Source organism: Lygodium microphyllum, chromosome 12 (genome assembly GCF_053477565.2).
Source record: "Lygodium microphyllum isolate KBCC chromosome 12, Lygodium_microphyllum_v1.1.10, whole genome shotgun sequence".
In the NCBI taxonomy this organism is placed as follows: Eukaryota; Viridiplantae; Streptophyta; class Polypodiopsida; order Schizaeales; family Lygodiaceae; genus Lygodium; species Lygodium microphyllum.
In genome coordinates this window covers 144,500,584-144,521,729 of record NC_141146.1, presented here as the reverse complement: position 1 = coordinate 144,521,729, position 21,146 = coordinate 144,500,584, and the positions used below count along the sequence as shown (strand labels likewise).

At 40.5% G+C, this 21,146-nt stretch overlaps 1 protein-coding gene across 5 annotated transcripts; it reads right to left on the bottom strand.

Moving 5' to 3' along the window:
- Positions 1–9,148: 9,148 nt before the first annotated feature.
- On the bottom strand, positions 9,149–20,945 carry LOC148028394 (DEAD-box ATP-dependent RNA helicase 20-like). Of its 5 annotated transcripts, none has more exons than XM_087690208.1 (10): positions 20,727–20,940; positions 20,306–20,637; positions 20,041–20,220; positions 11,960–12,121; positions 11,692–11,846; positions 11,479–11,571; positions 11,323–11,408; positions 10,978–11,204; positions 10,167–10,388; positions 9,149–10,066 (listed from the first exon to the last, which is right to left on the bottom strand). In XM_087690208.1, the coding sequence occupies exons 1-10, from the start codon at positions 20,780–20,782 to the stop codon at positions 9,957–9,959; spliced, it is 1,623 nt and encodes a 540-aa protein (XP_087546334.1). In that variant the 5' UTR covers positions 20,783–20,940; the 3' UTR covers positions 9,149–9,956. The 5 variants fall into 5 exon arrangements, 4 of the variants coding, with proteins under 4 accessions (XP_087546334.1, XP_087546335.1, XP_087546336.1 ...); XR_015692721.1 differs by lacking the exon at positions 9,149–10,066 and adding an exon at positions 10,667–10,803 and having other exon boundaries at positions 10,252–10,388; positions 20,727–20,943; XM_087690209.1 differs by lacking the exon at positions 9,149–10,066 and adding an exon at positions 10,667–10,873 and having other exon boundaries at positions 10,252–10,388; positions 20,727–20,945.
- Positions 20,946–21,146: the final 201 nt, after the last annotated feature.

Genomic DNA, 21,146 nt, shown 5'->3' with positions numbered 1-21,146 from the left:
CCCATTGGATCAAAGATATGCTGTGATACCAATGTAAAGAAGCTAATTCCCACAAGAAGCCATTAAACTGAAAATACAAAGAAATAGAGTAATATGCCAAGAAACCATAACCAAGATGGCTAGGCATGAAATGATATTACCATTGATGTGGCTGAGAATCAAATGATGAGAGGGTGTAGCATGATATGCACACCAAGCTATGGTGGCCAAAAGTAATCGTCCTCTTAGATGGTGGGAGGTTGAGACCTCAAACATGTAATGTTGTAAAATGGCAAAGAAATCCTAGCCTAGATACAACTTAGATGTTTATACTTAACCCTAGTAGGCTAAATGTTGGCTAGGACATTTAGGCACTTTTACTCTATTATAGTTTCTTTGTACATATTTTTCTTTAGCTTAATTTGTTGCATTGATGACAAGAGCAAAAGCCCCTTCGACTTTAGATATAATGCTACATCTTATGCGAGGGCAAAAAATAAAAACAAGAGGTACAAGCTCAAACCCTCACACCTTGTGTGATGGTGAAATTCAAGGAAGAAGAAAGTTGTTCACAATTCTTTCTATCTTTTTCCCTTGAATCCACCACATGGTACTCTCAAAGTTTCACCAAGTGAATGTAGAAAAATAATAGATGACGAAGTAATGCAATGAACCTCAAGGCTTGAAGACAATATCATCGGCAATAGAAGCTTTCCATGAATATCCTACATTGCAACAACATTAAAGACTTAAAGCTGACACTAATATCAGAACCTTCTTGAAGATCTCAAGCTCGAGAGGCATCACGTCAAGACATCAAAGGCCAATCAAGACAACAAGTTTATATTGGAGCCTCATTGAAGAAACAAGGAACTTAAAGAACCATCAACAATGAGGTTCCACTTTCTTCAATGAAACCATACCTTTACTACAACATCTAATGGTCATCTACTTCCTTAGGAGCAGTTGCAAATTATTTCATCAATGAGCATACTAGTCTTCATCAACAAGTTTAGGTTCTTCCTCAATAACAACTTTATCAATGATGTGGCAATGTGCTTCAATGTCTAGGCTCTATGTTCAAATCTTCATTGTACAAACCTCAGTGCACCAATCATCTTATGCACCAAGTTTTATTATTTGCAGTCAGCCATTTGATCTCATACTTCGATTTCTCCTTGTAAGGCAACATGTCTTATCGTATATCACTGTTGTTACTTGAATTTCCAAAAGAAAAAAACAAGATAGAAAAAATGAAAAAAAACATAAAGGAACAAGAAATATGCACACATGTACACTGTATCGCACCTTGGGTCCTCAAGTTGGATGCGTCCAATGACCCTTGTCGACTAGCTCCATCTCTCACCCGCTAGCCCTTTTTCCATTTTCCCACACCCTTACTTAGGGCACATCAACATTAGGACATACCTAGGGAGTCTCGGCTTGCCATGGTTGACTTGTCTCGGAATCACTTGCACGTTTCATCCCTTCATTTGATTCACCTAGTTTCATCAATCCTTACTTATAAAAAAGGTGGAAAAGGTTCTTCAACATAAGGCCAACAATTGCATCAGTGCGGTTGATCTCGTAGAGACCCATGTTCTTCAAGAGCTTATTGGATTGAACACCTACTCCTATCCATTCCACATTGGTGTCTCCCTAGCATCTTCATCAATAACTACCTTTTACATCAACACCCACAATTCTTTTCATCTTTATTAGATTAAGATCCCTTGCTTCATCAAGCACTAGTCATCACTCACAGCATCCATGAAGCAGTCTTCTAACTATTTATTAGACTATGTATGCACACGCACTCACTATAGTATTTGCACAATAACCTATTCATAGTTTTGGGTCCTCAAATGTGGGATAGTACTTCAAGATTGCTTGGAGTTCCACCCATCTCCAAAACCAAGAACATCATATGTCTTGTGCATGAACAACAAACTAGCACTTTCCCCTAGAAAGTGATTGCATGTGAGGTTTACTTTGTAGGTACAATAGTTCATGGAGGATCATGAGCCATCACTTCTACATCAACATTGAATCTCCCATATTTTGCAATCTCCCATTCAACTTCAAGGGCCATTCTATCATCTTCATTAGAAGAACCATTAGTCCAGTGTATCTTAGCACAATCAATTTCTACAGGATTTGTCACCAATAACAACATCAGTCCACCATCTACCACAATATGAGCAACATCATTTGTACACGCCGTAGGAAAAAAATTATCCTATTCAGCAGCAACAAATTCTTCATTAGCAGCATTCATTTCTCCTTATCATGAATACTTCTTCTATCAACTCTTCTTAGCATTCCGTGTCTTCGATGCAAGCTCCAACATGCTACCTATGACGTGAGTGCCATGGGACTGGCACTCGTCTAGGGGGGAAATAATGTTAACAGTATTTTGAGAAGACTACAAAAGCGGAAGTGCCAGCTACTATTTTTTGGTGGATATTATTTTTGTGGAGCTTTAGTGCGTTATTTTTGGACACTTGGATTATATTTGTACTTCATGGACATCATAGATTATCATGGATGTATTACTTTGTGAGACTCGAGCTCACTGCCATGCAGATTGTATCTATCACTCACAATTGTGTTTGTCAAACCCACAATTGTTGCATGGGTTGCACACATGTATTTGTAATTAGAATACCTTAGGTTTGGTCTAATTAGGCTAAGGTTGAAGCATGAAACGATGATCTAAGGGTGGGAGATCTCAGTTGTATTGACACCCTTTTGGCATATCCATGTGGCAGAAGCTCTGTTAGTGTGACTACTCAAGCTTTCTATTCAATCTTTCTAGTCTATCATCTTGTTTCCATTGTGTTGAGAGTGATTGAGAGGGAGAGAGTGAGAGGTGTGTTGAATGAGGGATGGAGGGAAGGTGAAGCTCTTTGCCATCATCCTGCTTTTCTCGTCTTCTCTACTAGCTCTTCGACTCATTGGTGTGCTTGGTAGTGGATGCGAAGGAGTCACATCATTGGATCATGTTGATTGTGGTCGTGGAACCATATTTGAGCCTTCGAGTTATCAAACACAAGAAGCTAAGTTAGGCGAGTTCACTACAACTCAAGCTAGTCTTGTGTTATTACTTTCTTGGGTTGGAGAGGAGGAAGCTTGGTTAGTTAGAGTGGAGTGTTGAGAGATAAGGTGAGACATTGTCGCCGAAGTGAGTTGCAGCTTCTAAAATAATAGAAGTCTATCCAAAGTCCCAATTGTTAGTGCATTAGGCTCAATATGTAGCCTTTGTTAGGGGTGGTCATGCAATGCCTCGATCCCCCTTTCTCAAGGCCAAAATTATTCTAGCTCTTAGAAGGCTCAAGTAGACTCACTCTTTTATGTAATTAACCTGACATTTGGTGTGGAACTTAAGCGGCCACCTTAGTAGGATTTTTTGTCCAACATCTTCCCTATTAGAGGGCACATCAAAGAGTATGGGGATCCTCATAGTTTCTATTGTCTTCAACTTGCATTTTCCCACTATAGTGTAAGGTTTTCCCACATATGGATTGAGTTTAGCATTGAAAGGCACTAGCTACTGTTGGCCCACTTGGCTCTAAAAATGATAAGATAGTGTCTTATAGTTGAAGCTTTCATCAATGGGTGTCAATGAGGATCTCTTTTGCTAGTGGCAAGTGTAACTTTGAGGTAGGCCGGTGGCACTACTCACTCACCATCCTCATCCAAGTCATTCATCATGACTGCTCTAACTTTCAAATTTTAAGCTAGGTAGGATCTATGTGGTTTTATTCTCAAGGCTTTGGTTGAGTATTAGGGGTTGATAGAATCTTGGTAGGTTCTAAGGGATGTTTCATGCTTGGGTGCCATAGGGGGTGGTATTTCTTTTGACACGGCTATTGTTAAAGTATTTGATTCCCTAACCTTCTAGTGTTTCTAGTTCAACATTTCTAGTCTAGCTACTTATACAAAATTGATAGGGTCTCACGCCTATAAACTTTAGCTTTTTCTTGTGGCCTTTGAGAAAATATAAGAGAACCAAGTCCCCTTCATCAAGACTTTGTCATTGCACATGTTTATCAAACCATGATTTGTAGGGGAGTTTTTCAACTCTTAATGCATAGATGACTAATAGTATAGTCTCCAAAATGCATTCCAACTCAGCCAAATGATCTATCCATACCGTGTTTTATTCATATGCTCCTAGATCACTATGTGCATGCTAGGAAAAAGGAAAACATGAAAGATGGCAAGTGTGGCATAGGTCAACCTAAAGGGGGTGTTTGGACCATGGTTGTGCTATGGGCAATTTGATAAGCCCATAGCACTGCCATGAGTTTGTTGTCTTAATTAGGTTGTCACAATGTACACACCATCCTATTAGTAGATTGATTAAGGTTTTGTTAGTGGACTCAACTTGGTTGTTGGCTTGTGGGTAGTAGGGGACAAACTTATGATGGATAATGAGGAATGTAGATGACGATAATACCTCAGAGGCGTGACAACCATGTGCCCAAGAACTCGGTTCTTGTGATATCACCACCACATAGTTAGCTTCACCAAAACAAGGTACCAGTAGTCTAGGGGTCTAGTTAGCCCACGGGGTCGGACTCCTCCTACAAGCCAACATCCAAGATGGGTATGGTACTCCTTATGCAGGAACTCATCGAGATAGGGCATTTTATTGGGTGAGGTTTAGGGTGATCCTTTCTCGAGTTTCAGGTTACCTGGGGCTCATATCGAGGTGCTTGGTGCCTATCCAAGCTAATGTAATATTGGTCTCTCCAGAGCTATCAAACGAAGGGGCGGAAATAAGAAACGCAGTCTCACAAAACCAAGGGCTTAAGGATTTGACCTTGTGATAGCATTTGCACAAACAAATGCAATTAAGATTACAATGTATGAGTGTGTGAAAATGTAGTGTTAATTAAATAACCATCAGAGATAATGTGTGTGTGTGGGTGGCTGGGTTGGTGCACGCACACGTGTGTGTGCATGTGCAAAGGATTAGACTAAAATGTGTGAGCTAGTGAGAGAATGTGTGTCTTCATGAATCCTAATTTGGAGACACACACACACTGTGTGTGTGTGTGTGTGTGTGTGTGTGTGTGTGTGTGTGTGTGTGTGTGTGTGTGTGTGTGTGTGTGTGTGTGTGTGTGTGTGTGTGTGTGTGTGTGTGTGTGTGTGTGTGTGTGTGTGTGTGTGTGTGTGTGTGTGTGTGTGTGTGTGTGTGTGTGTGTGTGTGTGTAGCAACTTAGTAACAAAAAAGAAGATGTATCCATATAGTAAGAGGGATGTGTATGTGTGTGCATGTGTGTCCACATGCACGTGCGCGTGTGCACTCTCTTGAATATGCAACATGTCCCTTGGATGATTCTTGAATGCCTCTCCTAACTTTCTTTACCCAAGAATCTTTTATGGAGAGCAATATCCAATCCATTAACTTCAACTAAGCCTTCTCGTAATACCTTAATAGTTAATCACAACAAGATTAAGGGCTCTTAGTAAGAAAGTGCAATCAAGGTTAAATGTTACTCCCATCAATCTGGAATTAGGAAGCAAAAAGTTCAAGGTCTAATAATTGAGGATGTATGTGGGTGTGTGTGTGTGTGTGCACGCACTCATGTTTTTGGAAGTCAATACAAATTAAAAGTTTCCTTTGAATGTCTATAGAATTACGAAGAGTAGGAAAAATAAAAAACATGATTACATGTATATGTAGAAATTAAACAAAAGAAGCCACAATGGCAACATTAGTAGGGGCGGGAGCATGCAAGCTTTGTTTAAGAAGCAAGAGATAAGAGTCAATGCGAGGGTTTTGAATAGGGCTAGTGCCAATGATGAGGGTGATATGGTGGTGTGTGAGAGCACCATAGCAATCCCATGAAGTGCTATATGCACAATACCAATGTGAATGACAAAATTTGCTACCCTATCAACCTCTAAATGTAATTTTGGATAGATGGCAAAGCCTCTAAAAGTATAGCCTTTCAAACAATACATAATTCCTTCTTACTTGTGCATGTTGACTTATCCCTCTTCCTCAAGAGAGAATCTAGAGATTACCATGCCAACATCCACCACTCTCTTCAATAACCACAATCACATAGAGTTGCTTGCAAGATCATGTTGTTTACAATGACCCTCAACAAAATCCCAAACCTTTTCACATTGCTCACATGTGCTCAATGCTCCTTGATTCTCTACAAGGTCAATACCCACTTTTTGGTAGCACTTGTCTATCCCCCACTCGTATTTCTACATCGACGACGGCTATTGAATAACACCAAAGCAATGCTAGAGTTTCTTATGAGTATGTGTTATAAGGAAACTTTTAGTCCAAGTTTTCAATAGGATTTTGTGTGTCATGATGATTTCTCATTCATAAAATTCTGAGGTAGTGTTACCATGCAATTGATGGAATCATTTGTTAGTCAAAGTTATTACGCTTGCATGCAAGGTCAATCCACAAAGTTGGTTTTTTTTTTTTTTGTAAAGATAGAGAGAGAGAGAGGAGAGGGTAATGCCATAAATATGTCTTAATATGATACCAAGTTTTAATAAGTCTAATTGTGTTGCTAAAAGTACATCTATAGTACCATAGAAGAGAGATCAATGGTGTTTTGATGAGCCATGCTCAAGCTAGTTGCATGTTGTGAGAGACACACACACACCCAAAAAAACACATGTTCAAAGAAAAAAACTCTGTAAAAGGCCAAAAATAGCCTACAAGACCAAGATATTTTTTATATATGGCACCACTCATGCTACTTGTGAGATTTAGAAAGAGTATTCAATGCAATGGAGTATATGGCATGTTGTGCATGCACACACACACAAACACATTGTAGACACCAATAGTGCAAGAAAATTACTACAATCAAGAGTTCACAAGTCCCTACATAAGATACACATTATTTTGACATGGAGTCAAGCTATAGAGAATACAATTAAAAACTTGAACCATCTTAGTGGATGAAAAAGATGAAATTATCCAAGAATTAAATGTACAAGGGAGTACGAAACTTATAAAGTGTCCCCCAAGCCCTAATGATGCTTGGCTTAAAATCCATTAAAAACTAAGGAAGTTTAACAATTTGTAGATCCATCCAAAATCTAAACATTAAGGTCACATGGCACTGTATTAGCTGGGACACTAACTCCTACACATCTCATATATTTGTAGGTCCATCCTAAAACTAAACAGCATGGTACCATTGGCTAGGACACCCACTTACTCTATTCATTATTAATAAGAGCGCAAACTCCTAGCACATATCTCTACTTATGCATGCTTTTCGAAAAAATCATTTCCTAGATGTATAAGATATGGACGTTCAACATGCGAAGTTACACAAAAACACATCTCAAACATAATAGCAATAATCCAAAAAATGCAAACTAACTACACATACTTGCCTCATGTCGACAAAGATGTCAAAATCACAAGAATAACAAAAGCCTTTTTTTGTTTTTAAGGGGCTGACAATGGGGAAATTGTGATACAAAGATATTCACACCTTAAATAACCTATTTACAACATGAATTAAACTATAATCCCCATAAGGCAAGGCCTTTGAATGGAAATTTAAGCCTACATTTAAGAAAAATGTTGTGCGTGTCAAAATTGAGCATACAAAAGGAGGTTTTAAGGTTGTGCACGTTTCAAAGTAAATTTGCTCAAAAATGAAGTCTTGAAAGAAGCAAGCTTGAAAATGAACAAAGACCTCTAAGAGTACTACTACTAGATTTACTCGCTTTCAAACTCCAAGTTATGAGAAGCTCTCTCTCTCTCTCTCTCTCTCTCTCTCTCTCTCTCTCTCATTTCCTAGTGGTGTTAATGACACCTTATCATGGGTTTCCTTTTTGTGCTAACAATGCCCAAAGTAGTGTAACCAAAAACTTTTTTTTTGGTATGTACCCTATCTGCCTTAAGGCATCTAAAACTAGTTAATGCAACTTTCTCTCTCTCTCTTCTCGTGCAAGTGCATACTCCATATAAGAGCATACAAAGACTTTCCAATTAAAAAGAGGATTTTCTAGATTAGGGAGACTTGCACATGAGAAGAGAGAGAGTGATATTAGGGGGTCTATGAATCATCTTAAAATTTGAATGTGTGAGATATATCACTAACCAACCCAAATGTGCAGTTGACTAGACCCTATACCCCAACATAGAGCAAGTCACTTTCCTCTTCTTTGTCTTCTCCCTCCCTCCCTCCCATGCAAGTGGACTACTCACTTCTACTACATAACAATTGAATGAGGAACATGTAGCATGCCACTGTGAGCCAAACATATCATGTGAGTCGATTGATATGTTTCTACTATGTCAAGCTTGAACAAGAGCAAAGGGCATGCTTTATGATGCCAACAAAGGCAATGAGTGAGGATTAAAGCAATTTGCACAAACTTGCCATTAGAGTATGGCCATCATTAATCTAATTGTGGTTATCAATGGCAAGATGGCAAAAAGACAAAAAAAGATTGCAAGCTCAACATTTTTGTGCCTGTAAGAGCATTTCCTATAAGGTGTGATGGGAGAAATGCTACAAGAAAACTTTCATCCTTTGCATTACATTGCAGAATGCTAGAGACTTTAAACTCTATCGAGTGTCACTAGGTTGTTCAAAAGGCAATGAGTGAGGATTGAAGCAATTTGCACAAACTTGTCATTAAAGTATGTCCATCATTAATCAAATTGTGGTTATCAATGACAAGATGGCAAAAAGACAAATAAGATTGAAAGCTCAACATTTATTTAGTTTATAACTGCAAGAGCAATTCCTATAAGGTGTGATGGGAAAAATGCCACAAGAAAACTTTCCCCTACGTTACACTGTAGAATTCTAGAAACTTACACTGAACACATTATTAAGTGTCACTAGGATGTTCAAAAGTGAGACACATCCAATGCTTGCAAGACTTTATTTCTCATACAAATTGATTGATATAAATACCATTTCTTAAAACCACAAATTACATAAAATTGTATGTTTAAAATGTATCATTGAAAGGGGACTGTCGTATCTTTTTTGCATGGTGTCCTAGCATATGATTTACCTCAAAAATGTATGGCTATACCATTATCAGTCTAATAAAAGCTATGTATTTGCAAATGGGATCATGCTCGATTCACAAATTACTATGCCTCCGAATGTGTATTATATCAATGCAACGACAAAGTTTGGCATACAAAGAATTACTGGTCATTTCTAAACTGTCAAAAGTGTTTACAAATATAGTACTTTTTCTTAAGTTTCATTGAACTTTGTGTGTGATTCCACCAAAAGCCAAGAGAGAGCGTGCACTCACACTTGCATGCATGTGTGAGGAAAGAGAGGGGCGAGGGGGGAAGATGTGTGGGGATGCTGAAGCAAAGCACCTCGTATATTAGACAACTAATTTCTGAAAACATTGAGTAAATTTAACACCATGCATCTCTGACAACAATTGCTAATCTCCAGTTCATAGAAGTAGCAGCCATCTGATGGTGAGGGTGAGTAGATGAAAATTAGCACCAGGCATCTCTCTGACAACGGCTGCTAATCTCAGTTCACCAGCAGAGCAACCATCTCAACGTGAATAGACGAATTGAGACATTACACAGAATTTCAGTCAAAGCTGTCGTCAAAGTTCCCTCCTCCAGAGAAATTTTTATAAGCACAAAATCCAGAATAATCACATGCTAAGTTGGAAAGCACTTTCCCAAGTGTTAAGCACGTTATCAATCTTTGCTGATCAACACTAAAGATGAACAAACTGACTAAATACCATCAGCTCCAATATTTTCACCTTGAGGACACAGAGGATGACTGTTGATTAAGACTTGGAATCAGCACAAGCACCATTCTACTGTGCAACAGTCAGTCTTCAACTTTTCATCTTCCAGCACTGCTTGAACAGTCATCGAACTGTTGCAACACCAACTTAGGGCTTCTGTACCCTTTCAAAGGCCATCAGGCCATCTGCAGTCTCTCAATTTTCTTCTCTTACGACTTCTGCTATCGACCCCAGGACCGCGAACCACCAAGAGGTACTGTGTTTGACCCTGACTTCGTGGGGCCTCCATATCCACGACCACCAAATCCACGGCCTCGTTGGTCCCGGAAACCTGTCATGCCTCAAAAATTAGTTAACAACCTTATACCTTCACATTACACACCAAGGAAGTAAAAAGCAGGATACAGCGACCACCAGAAAGACAAACATACCACCACCAGATCCTGTCATAGCTTGTAGGGAAGGATTAATAGACTGTCCTGCTTCATTTAGAATGCTAATAAGTTCCCTTGCATGCCTTGCATTAGCTGCAGTGAAGAAAGTGTACGCAGTTCCACTGGCTCCAGCTCGGCCAGTACGTCCAATGCGATGCACATAGTCTTCACAAGAACCGGGGAAATCATAGTTGATCACACACTTTATGTCTTTCACATCTGCAGATATTCAATCTGCACCATTAGAATTGGCAAGAATAGAATTCGACCATCAAAAGAAGTAGAAATCCAAACACTTTCAAATGATGAATGAGTTGAAATATGTCAAAAGGCTCATATCATCAGAGAAGACCCTACTGACTCAAGATAGGATTTGAATGACTAAGACAGAATCCGGCTTCCCATCCAGATGACAATCTAAATTTATGACCCGATAACCTGATATAGGAACAACCAGTTGAAAGGAAGGGTCCTAAACTTCTGCAATAAGCGCCCACCTTGCTATGACATGAGCCATATGTTGTGGGAATCAGCCGGGCTGCACAATGATGCCAGCTCCAAACATGCGGACCACAGCATGGCGGCGGTAGAGGCAACATTCATCTGCTTGCTCCTTACCACATCCCATGTATCACTGCACCGCCGCCACGCCACAATCTCGCCTTTAGAACACTGGCAAGCAGCCCGCTGATTTCCATTCTTGTCTTATTTAAAGAAAATAAATCAGGAATGATTTTGAAACTCCAAATGTTGAACCAGTGGAAACCAGAGTACCAAATTTACAATAAGACGCAGTGAATACACATACCCAACCCACGGGCAGCAACGTCAGTTGCTGTCATGATTGGGCTTTTCCCAGCTTTGAACTCTGAAAGAACCCAATCACGTTCAGCTTGGCTTTTGTCACCATGAATGGAAAGAGCTGGCCATCCATCCATGCGCAATTGCCTGGTCACTTGGTCACACCCTCGCTTGGTCTCCATAAAAATGAGTATTCGACTTCCATCCATTATTTCTTCCAAAAGCTTTATCAGCCTGGGAGAACCAGCAAGTATCAATCGCTATGATTACACTGAATGAGAAAAGAACCACCTACATCACTGAGCCTTCACCACATGCATCTGCAAGACAGCTCACACACTTTCATACTTACTTGGGATACTTCTCATGCTCAGACACAACATCCACAATTTGTTGAATTGCATGATTAGCTTTTAGATCAGCAGAGCCAATAATAACCTGTAAGGAAAACCATGTCAGATTTTCTGCATTACCTGTCCAATTCATGTCAAGAAAGAATGTACATTACCTTATAAGGATTGTGTAGAAACTGTCTGGCCAAGAACTCCACCTCTTTAGGCCATGTTGCACTCCAGTACAAGGTTTGCCTATCTGGCCGTATCTGCAAACATTTTTACATTTGAACCCATATGCCAAGATAAAGAACATCAGATACATCACAGATATTATTCCCCAACACATCTTATACACCTATGACAAAATATTACAATTGTCAATATACCTGTGAAACTATCTTTCTAATCTGTGGCTCAAAGCCCATATCTAGCATTCGATCAGCTTCATCAAGAACCAGGTATGTCACTCGTCGTAGATTTGTTTGTCTGGCTTCAAGCATGTCGATTAGTCTACCTGGAGTTGCAATAACAATTTCTACGCCTGACATCAGCATACCAAATTATTCCGTTAGAAAAGATCCAGAAGTAGAAATAGAAACACCCATGAGCACTAGAGACACTTATCAACAAAAGAAGAATAAAGAGCACAAGCACCTTTTTGGAGATCTCGAATCTGTGGCCCTTTAGGAGCGCCTCCATATATGCATGTGTTCTTGATCTTAGAAGAAGTACCAAATTTTGTAGCTTCTTGCTGTATTTGAACAGCGAGCTCTCGAGTAGGTGCAAGTACTAACACAATTGGACCATCTCCAGGAGCTGCCACAGATTCAAAAACGAAACAGGTCAAATAAAATGAGAGAGAAATTACAAGACCCTTAAAATCTGTATATCTTCCTAATAAGAATTGCAGACACATGTGAAAGGATAGGAAATACTAGCTATATTTAGTGGCACTATTGAGAACATTGAATCTATTACTTCTTGCCTCAGTACTAAGAAAACTGGTTCTTGTTTATTCAAGATTTGCTAGCCAATTTCTTATAATTGCTACAATCAGACAATCAAGAGAAACAAAGGATGCATGGTCGACTTGATTCATGGAATCAACCCAAGCCCTAAAGGGATACCTTTTAACATGGTCCATCTTGTTTCCAGAGTCTTCAATGGAGAATGATTAAAGCATATTTCATGATCAACTCCTCATACCGGGTGCCCTGCTGAAGCACTGCAATATCAATATGACTTGTTCCATCTCCATTATGGGCTGAAAGTAGATATCACCACTGATTCAGGCTAATCTTGTAAAACAGTGGGATCCACTCCATGATTTTCTGCAGAGTCCATAATGGAAGGTAGGGCGCATATTCCAATGACTATTAAAGCTGGCAAGGTTTGGCTTGTCAATGAATAAAAATGATCCGAAGGCAACCTGGTGGATATTCCAATGAGAAGGAAATTGACCAGATGTGGCTAGCCGATGATCTAAATGATCGAAAGGCAAGCTTGGAGGCAGCTAGTCTAAAGCTCTTCAAACTCTTTCTTTGTAAAGAGCTTGGAGGCAGCTAGTCTAAAGTTTGGAGGCAGCTAGTCTAAAGCTCTTCAAACTCTTTCTTTGTAACTTCAAACACACCAATTCACACACCTTGAAGGAGAGCAGTTGTATAGTCACATCTTCTTGCTTGATGTGGATATCATGTTAGCCTCGTTGCTTTTTCTTTTTCATTTGGTCCATACCTTGAATCCTGATCAGCCACATACTAGCAAAGTACTGGATCCAAAGCTCCTATGGTAGGACCCCAAGCCAAAGGCTCAAAAGGAGACCACTTCATAGACTGACATTCCATGGAGATGATGGCATGCTCAAACAAAGCCATCAATTACATTGTGTTCGCTGCAAAAGCAATGTAGCACGGTTATCAAATTCTTATGCATGGCCTAGCATTGGTGCCACTAGCCATCAATCTCCAAGTGAGAGGCAAGGGGGAAGCCTCCAAAAAGGGCCTTCCAGAAGCAAGTTATGGACTTGGTATTAGCATGATTAGCCAAATCATGTTGTTTTGCATGTATGATGTCTCCACTGTAAAGATAGAGAAGACTAACTCTTTGAAAGAACTCCCAAAAAATCCATCAAAAGGGCAATATTGAAATTGGAGAGAGATCTTGGAAGACTTAAAGAGTGTCCACATTCTTTAGCTTGGACATTTGGGACTTCTGGCAACTCAATCCAATTGTCAATTACTAGGCTAACACACAACACATATTGAGGGATTGGCATCTAGCTCACCTCCCAATTGTAAAGCCATTCCAACTGCCCGGATAGCATGATTAGGCCTTAACAAGCTAGCCTCTAATACAAGATTGGCATATCATACACCACAATCCACACTGCACATCATGATGGCAAGCTATTGAGCTATCATACAACCTCCACCTTAAGAGTGAAGAATCCATGTAACTTAGCTCAAGGGTGTTTTATGGATGCAATCTTCACTTTTGAGCACTATCCTATAATCAAAACTAATCCCTCGACTCATCACTAGACTTCTAACCACAATAGGTGTCTAGCTTGGTTACCTATGTGAAATGTGGTGCAAGAATGGAAGCATAGACAAGTGCTCGAATAAATTAATGAACACAAGACAGGAGAGAGAAAACAAAAGAACACTCCAAAGGAAGAGAACTCAGAGGTGCTCTCGAGAAATGAAATCTACCAAACACGAGAATGACGCATACAACAATGAGTGGGTTGCGTGGGCAAGCACTGGCATTGGCTTCTCTCTCCAACAAGAAGACCACCTGAAGAATGATGATGTCTAAATGAGGAGAAGAAGCCCTTGAATAAATAGGCCCAAAATATACCAAATATGGCAGCTAGTCAGCCAACATTTAATGCTGGCCGACTGGCATAAAATGTCACAAAAAATCACTACAATAATGGGAGAGAACTAATGTCAATGTCGATCGTACCAGTTCCTGAAAATAGAAAAGAGTCATAACAAATCTCTATGACTATCAACAATGTCTCCCAATAGCATACAAAACCATGGTGTCAAAAATGCCTCATAACATAAGTAACCATGGATTCTCCACCTTTGGCCAAGATCACCAAAATGTCCCCTTGTGTGAGCTTGGACTAGGAGCCAATCCCGCAACTCATCATGAGCCTAGATGTCAATCCCAACTCCAAGAGTTGAACCTACCAAACTTAGATCAATGCATCAAGAACATCCCTCTTTGGAACCTGTGTGCTTGTATACCCGTACAGATGAGGCTCAATTGTCCCATCTCACTACCCTCTCACACTCTCTCTCTCTCTTTCTCTTTCTGATACTAGAGAGTCATGAGGGATGACTGCATCACCTAGACTAGAAAGTAGCAAAGGAAGGGACAATCACACCCTTCCCTTAATCTGAAGAAGTGGATTCCTGCCACACCTTGGACTTCCCCTTGGCCAATGGATCGGAGTCAAAGTCTAACGAATAGGTGACTCGAAACTCCTTGCAATCCTTCCACAAGTGTCTCTTCTTACCACAATGATAACACTAAGCCTTCGACATTTCTTCTTATCACCCCTCTCTAAAGCTATAAAGGCCTCATTGGAACTTCCATAATGAGACGAAAGCCTCCCCTATAAACGCCAAGATGCGTCATGCTCAAGCAACATCGAGGCCATATGAGTAAAGCGCACAAGTGTAGAGGATATTTGAGCCCTCAAAACATTTCCCAATCCATCAAACGCCGAGGGGAGCTCGTAGAGTACCATTCCCACTACATGCGTCTCTGAAAGGGCAAACTACATGTGTCGAAGTTGATCCTATACCTATGTAACACGGAGCAAAAATGATTGAATGGTGTCTGTTGACTCAAACTGCATTTGCTAAAGCTATCCATAAAGGGTCACAACACCCATAGGGAAAGGTGTCTCATACAACAACTAAAGCTTCGAACATATTTCTGGGGATATCCTGCAAGAGGTAACTGCTGATGGAACTTCTTTAGAAATACACCGAAGCAATGCTGAATATGCATGTGCATTGTCTAAATCCCATGTAAGCACAACTTCCTCACGGTTATCCTCATCAAAATCTTCGAAATGAAAAAAAGAACACTAAGACAGAGGAATAGCTCCACATACATTGTATCAAACTCCACTTTTGCACAAACCAAGCTTTCATCATAGCACTCCAAGTAAGATAGTCAAGTCCATGCAACTTATCATCTGTAGAAGTGCACAGAGAGGCCATCGAGAGAGGAGAAGAAGGAAAGATAGAGAATAGAAGGTATACATAGAGAGAATATAGCCAAACCAACAACAAAGACTATACAAAATGAGAGTTCACATGCAGTGCAACTAAAAATCTGATCACAAACGAAGGCCAATTACTGCAGAATGAAGAAAAAACAAGTAAAAACTGCTAGAAACAGCAAAAATGGCCTATACAAATAGTCGCCCAGCCATGGTTAGGGATAGAAAATGAAAAACGCAAGCTGATGGAGCATTCAATGCAGCAAACTGACGATTGCAAGTTGGAATCTAAGCACAGGCTGAAAACACAAGTTGCTAGTCTGAAAAACGTAGGATTGATCAGCAAGGAAAAGAAAGATCTGTAATCAACAAAAGAATCACAACACGAACCTAGATCCTACAATTTGATACCATGTCAAAAGTGGTGCAATAATGGAAGCATAGACAAGAGCTGAAATAAAATGTTAAACACAAGACAAAAGAGAGAAAACAAAAGAACTGTGCAAAGGAAGAGAACTCAAAGATGTGCTCGAGAAGCGGAATCCATATACCAAACACGAGAATGATATATACAATAGTGAGTCACTAGTTGTAACCAACCTTCCTTCCGTGGATGGGTGGTAAATCCTTGATTACAACTTAATTACAACAACAAACAATTAATGTGAATCTGAAAATACAAATTAACCTACTGATCTTGGACAATGCATACCCGATTACCCCAAAATTGGCATCCCTTTCGGTATTTCTTTAGCTTTATTGAAGAAAAAGTCGATTTACAATGGGATTCTCCCAATCCCCTTTTCAATCCAAACTCCTCTTGTTGTCCAAAGTGACCAGCAAGTCTTCAATCTGATTTGCCCCTTGATTCAAGGGCTTAATTGGCCTTCACCCACTTCATGGACGATGGAAATGTCCCAAAATCAATGACTGGCTAGTCCTCCACTTAAGACTTGAAGCTTTTAATTTCTCACGCGCTTTCCAAGGTTGCTGCTAAACCCTAATTTTTACTGTAAATTAGGGTTTACAACAAAGAAATTTGTAATTTCTCAACCTCCAAGGGTCCAAATGCTGAGATCTTCAGATCAAGGCTGTAAAATGATTGGGAGATGAGAGAGAAAGTTGTAGAAAGAGAAAATTCAAAGTTTCTTCGCGAAAAATGACTGAAAATCAATTACGCACAACTACTACCCTGCCACAACAGCTTGTAGATGCAAAGAACTAAAAGAAAACCAATCATTTACTGCTACTGCCCTGTCTCAACAGCCTGTAGATGCTGTCACCTGCTATTGATTGGTCTTCTCCTAACCCTGGCTGCCTCAAAAGGTCCTCCAATGGCTGCAAATCAAACCAACAGCATCTCCTCCCTCTCTCTTGCAAGCTGAATACACTGAAAATGCCTCTCTCCAACCTCTAAAGACGTTTTTCAACCTTGCATGGGCATTTTTAACAAGTGGCAACCTTTCCAAATAGTTTTTCCAACATTATCTATAATTAAATATTAGTTTTCAATCTTTAAATTCTGAAAATTAATCCGATAACTATTTCGGTGCCCTGAAAATTTAATCTGATAACTATATTAATCTAACAACTAGCACCAGATACCACCAAGTACATGTGCAACATAACATATAGCACTCTTTTGGATTAGGAAACAAAGTTAGAATGAACATGTGCAGGTAAATGCATATGCAAGTAAACACACACGCACATATACATGAATATATGAATGTGTGTCCTTAAGCATCCAAAATTATTGGACCGTAGAGTCACTAAATAGAGCTAGCTCTCTTGATATTTGTGATAAAATGAAATTCTGAAGAACAAAATCTCTCATTTTTCTTTAAAACTATAATATGATGATTCTCCCTTGCACATCAATAAGTTGTCTTTATCCTCATATGCCAACAAGTCAACACAAAGATTGTGATATAGATGGACTAGCATTTAAACCATTTTTAGAGCCATTCTAGCTAGCCCTCAACTAGGATTAGCCTTAGGCTAACAACACAACAAGGCCTCCACTTTCAAGCCTCAAGAACTTGTTTCCTATATCATCAACCAAGTGTAGGAGTGTAGTCCTTGACACCACAACTACTACATACAAAAGGGATACATAGAGAAGCCAAGAAACTAAGCAAGTATAAACCATGGTTGCCAAGAGTTTCAAATATAAGAAAACAAAAACAAGTTTCAGAGTCACGCACACAATCACACACACACACACATGCACACACGCGCATATATATATATATATATATATATATATATATATATATATATATATATTGAATACTTATATTATCAAACACACATTACACTCACTATTTAGTAGCTTTCAATAGATGAGTTGTGGTTAGGGGTGAAATGCCACTCAAACCTAGAGCTACTTGGTTCTCCTCCAAATGCATTGAGGCACGACTATCTAAGGACAAAGCATCGAGGCAATGGAGTAGCACAAAATCAAGGACCCATCGTGACTAGGACAATAAAAACCAATCCCATTTGTATCTCAAATACTTGGAGGATATAACTTGTAACATTCCCTTGAAACTAAATCAATTCTTAACCATCACATTCAATGAACTTGTTGAATCATTTATCTCAAATAGTTGATCATGTGAAAGAACTACCTACAAACAAAGGTTACATGGGAGTTGATATGCTCACTGCTCACTTAAAAGAGTCCTTTTCTTTTTACTTCATTCTTAGGGATAATGTTGAGGATAACAATTCTTCATAAACGGGAATTGTCACATACTTGGATATGCCTATAGTAAAGGACCTAACCATTGATCATTTGGTCATTAGGTGTGACACGCATCTTACAAGTTTGAACAAAACAAGAGTCTTGTAGTTTGAATGTATCTTAGGTCTAAGGGAGTTAAGGAGTTCTAAAAATAGGACGCCTAACTCATTTGTGCAATATCTATCACAGGGCCCACTCTTGGACTCTAAACCGTATTAACCTCCATCCACCCCCTGAGACAGTGTAGGCTAATGATATGGGATGTCAGGCCTTATGATGGAAGCTTGGCCTAATCTATTGCTAGTCCCAAGTGCCCTCAGGGGGGAGGGGTGTGGTTAGCTCCACATAGGACTCTCAACTCCACGGGGTGGTTGGCTCTACATGCGACTCTCAGCTCATTTACCTCTCTCACAAGATCCACTCTTTGACTCTAGATCCTAGATAGCTCCATAGACAAACCAAGATGGTTAGGTTGATGATATGGGATGTCAAGCCTTATGATGAGAGCTTGCCACTTGGCCTAATCTATCATTGGCTCCAAGCACAAGGGTGGGCCGTTTGGCTCTATGGCTCAATCCATTCTAAATCCTTTTTGAAGCTTGTATGCCTTGTATCATGTCATGACACGTATGCAAGCTCGAAGACATATGAAGATGTTTCACCAACTGTTGGAATCATGATCCACAAAGATATGCTAGGACCTTGGCATTGTCCACCTACTCATCCAATGTGAGAGAATGGGGGAGAGGATGAGAAAAATATGAAGCATTATGCTGCCTGAATTGGATTTCCCTCCATCCCTTGGATGCATGCTCATGCCAAGTAGGAGTTCATAATTTGTACTTGTGCGCATTGGATCTCTGGATTTTCTTTTTATGTCTGATTTTGCCATTCTCCCTAAATTTTATTTGTCTTGCAGGGAGCAGTTGGTACCAAGCCAACCAGCCTAGATGACGGACTGCTTTCAATATGGAAAATCTTGGAGAGTGCAGGCTGGGACCCCAAATCTGCTGGCCAACTGGCTGGTTGTACCATGTCAACCTGGCACTACAACAGCGCACATCTCACCTACAATACCAGGTCTTGTCCCACTCTGGCGTCACCTACCTGATCCCCCCCTCTCTCTGCCTAGCTAAACATCTCTCACACACATGGTACCATATCAGCAGCCACATGACCAGTCGCTGCTCGTCCTGGTTGCTTGGAGCTATTGTTATTGACACTTTCTGGTTGCTTGGGTGGTGACACATTCTTCAGCTACTAGTATTCATGATTTGATCCTAGTGCATACACTAAGACATTGTGAAATGATCCTGGTACACAAAGACGGAGACATGCACACACAAATGCAGATACAGAAAGACATAGTCATAGGCAGAAATACACAAAGACAAACAGACAGGTATGAGCACTCGCACAAGGTCCGTCCACCTTTTTCCTTCCCTCCCTTCCATGGGCCCACCCCTCAAACATAATATTAGGACATTCAGAGGAAATCCTGCTTACGTGCAACATCACTACATAAGCTTTGAAGTCATGAAATTGCCATACTACTAAAGACAATAGCAAAAAACCACACACCAAAACAGGATAACATCTAAACTTTCTCACATTTACTGCACGTGAAAGCATGCACTGTAGGGAATTGTGAAAGACCAAATACGTAAGCATCACAGCAAACACTAATCCTCAGTTGCTTTAATCGAAGTGAGAAAGATCCCAACCATGAGAAGAAATTACCAAGAAACGGCTGTGCATTGACGTGCACAATAGCTGGCAGAAGATATGCAAGTGTCTTTCCTGACCCAGTCTCTGCAAGTCCAATAAGATCTCTTCCTTTCAGAGCCATGGGCCACCCTTGAGCCTGTATAGGTGTTGGCTCTGTAAAACCAGCTCTTAAGACCTCCTGAAGCACATAATCTGCAGCGAAGAGAGACACTCAGAATCTAAATCTCATTCCAAGAAACTACAGGGACAACACAAGAACGCTTCTGCAGGCAAGTACCTGGAAAGGAAGCCTCCTCAAAGGAACGCACGGGCTTTGGCACATCTCGACCTTCAACAGTTATTTGCCTCCTTCGTCTGTAAGCAGAGACCTCTTCCTCTGTCATGGCAGCCACAGCCGGGTGCTCCACGTAGAAATTCTTCTCAAACGGGATCAAGCCCTCGAAATCTTCTTTGGGGAGGGCGATGTTGTCAAGGTCGCGCTTCGAGCTAGAGAAGTCTCTACCACCACCTCTTCCACTGCCGCCTCCACGGCCACTGTAAGAGCCACTTCCGCCATCGCCGTAACTACCTCCGAAGCGACCGCCTCCATAGCCACCTCCTCCAAAATCACTGTTCATGCAGCGAACATGCGCTCTGTTAGGAATTTCTGGTGTGCGAGAAAATTAAGCCTCCTGTTGAAATCGAAATCAAGAGTTTACCTTCTCCTCTCCCGGAAGGAATTGGGATCGGAGTATCGACTGTCGTAACGATTCATGCCGCGGAACGCAGAAGCCCTCCCGAACCCTACTCTCTCCCTTGCTGGGTGTGTGTCTCGCTCGCTCGCGCTATCTTCTTCTTCTTCTTCTCTCTCTCTCTCTCTCTCTCTCTCTATCTCCTCTGTGCGGCTATCGTAATTTATAACACCCTTTGCTAGTCTTGCAGGGATTTTAAATCCCAGGCCTAATGCAACTTTAGAAGTGTGCACGGAGACGAGAGGTCTTAGGGGAAGGTCCCCGGCTTCTTCCCTATGATTTAATCTCTTTTTGCCCCTTGGTAATTCAATACACACCACGCATTATTTAACAAAACCTTAGAAGTTTGGGGTGGGGAGAGATGCTTAGAGCCTCCCCGCGCCTAAG

Bases quoted from the DNA above. Each gene is read 5' to 3' on its own strand.
- LOC148028394 (XM_087690208.1), bottom strand. From the start codon at position 20,782: ATGAATCGTTACGACAGTCGATACTCCGATCCCAATTCCTTCCGGGAG. The intron at 12,122-20,040 runs GTAATTTCTTCT...AATCTGTGGCAG, and splicing joins CAATGCACAGCCGTTTCTTG to CTCCTGGAGATGGTCCAATT. The intron at 11,409-11,478 runs GTAATGTACATT...TTTTCCTTACAG, and splicing joins TTCTACACAATCCTTATAAG to GTTATTATTGGCTCTGCTGA.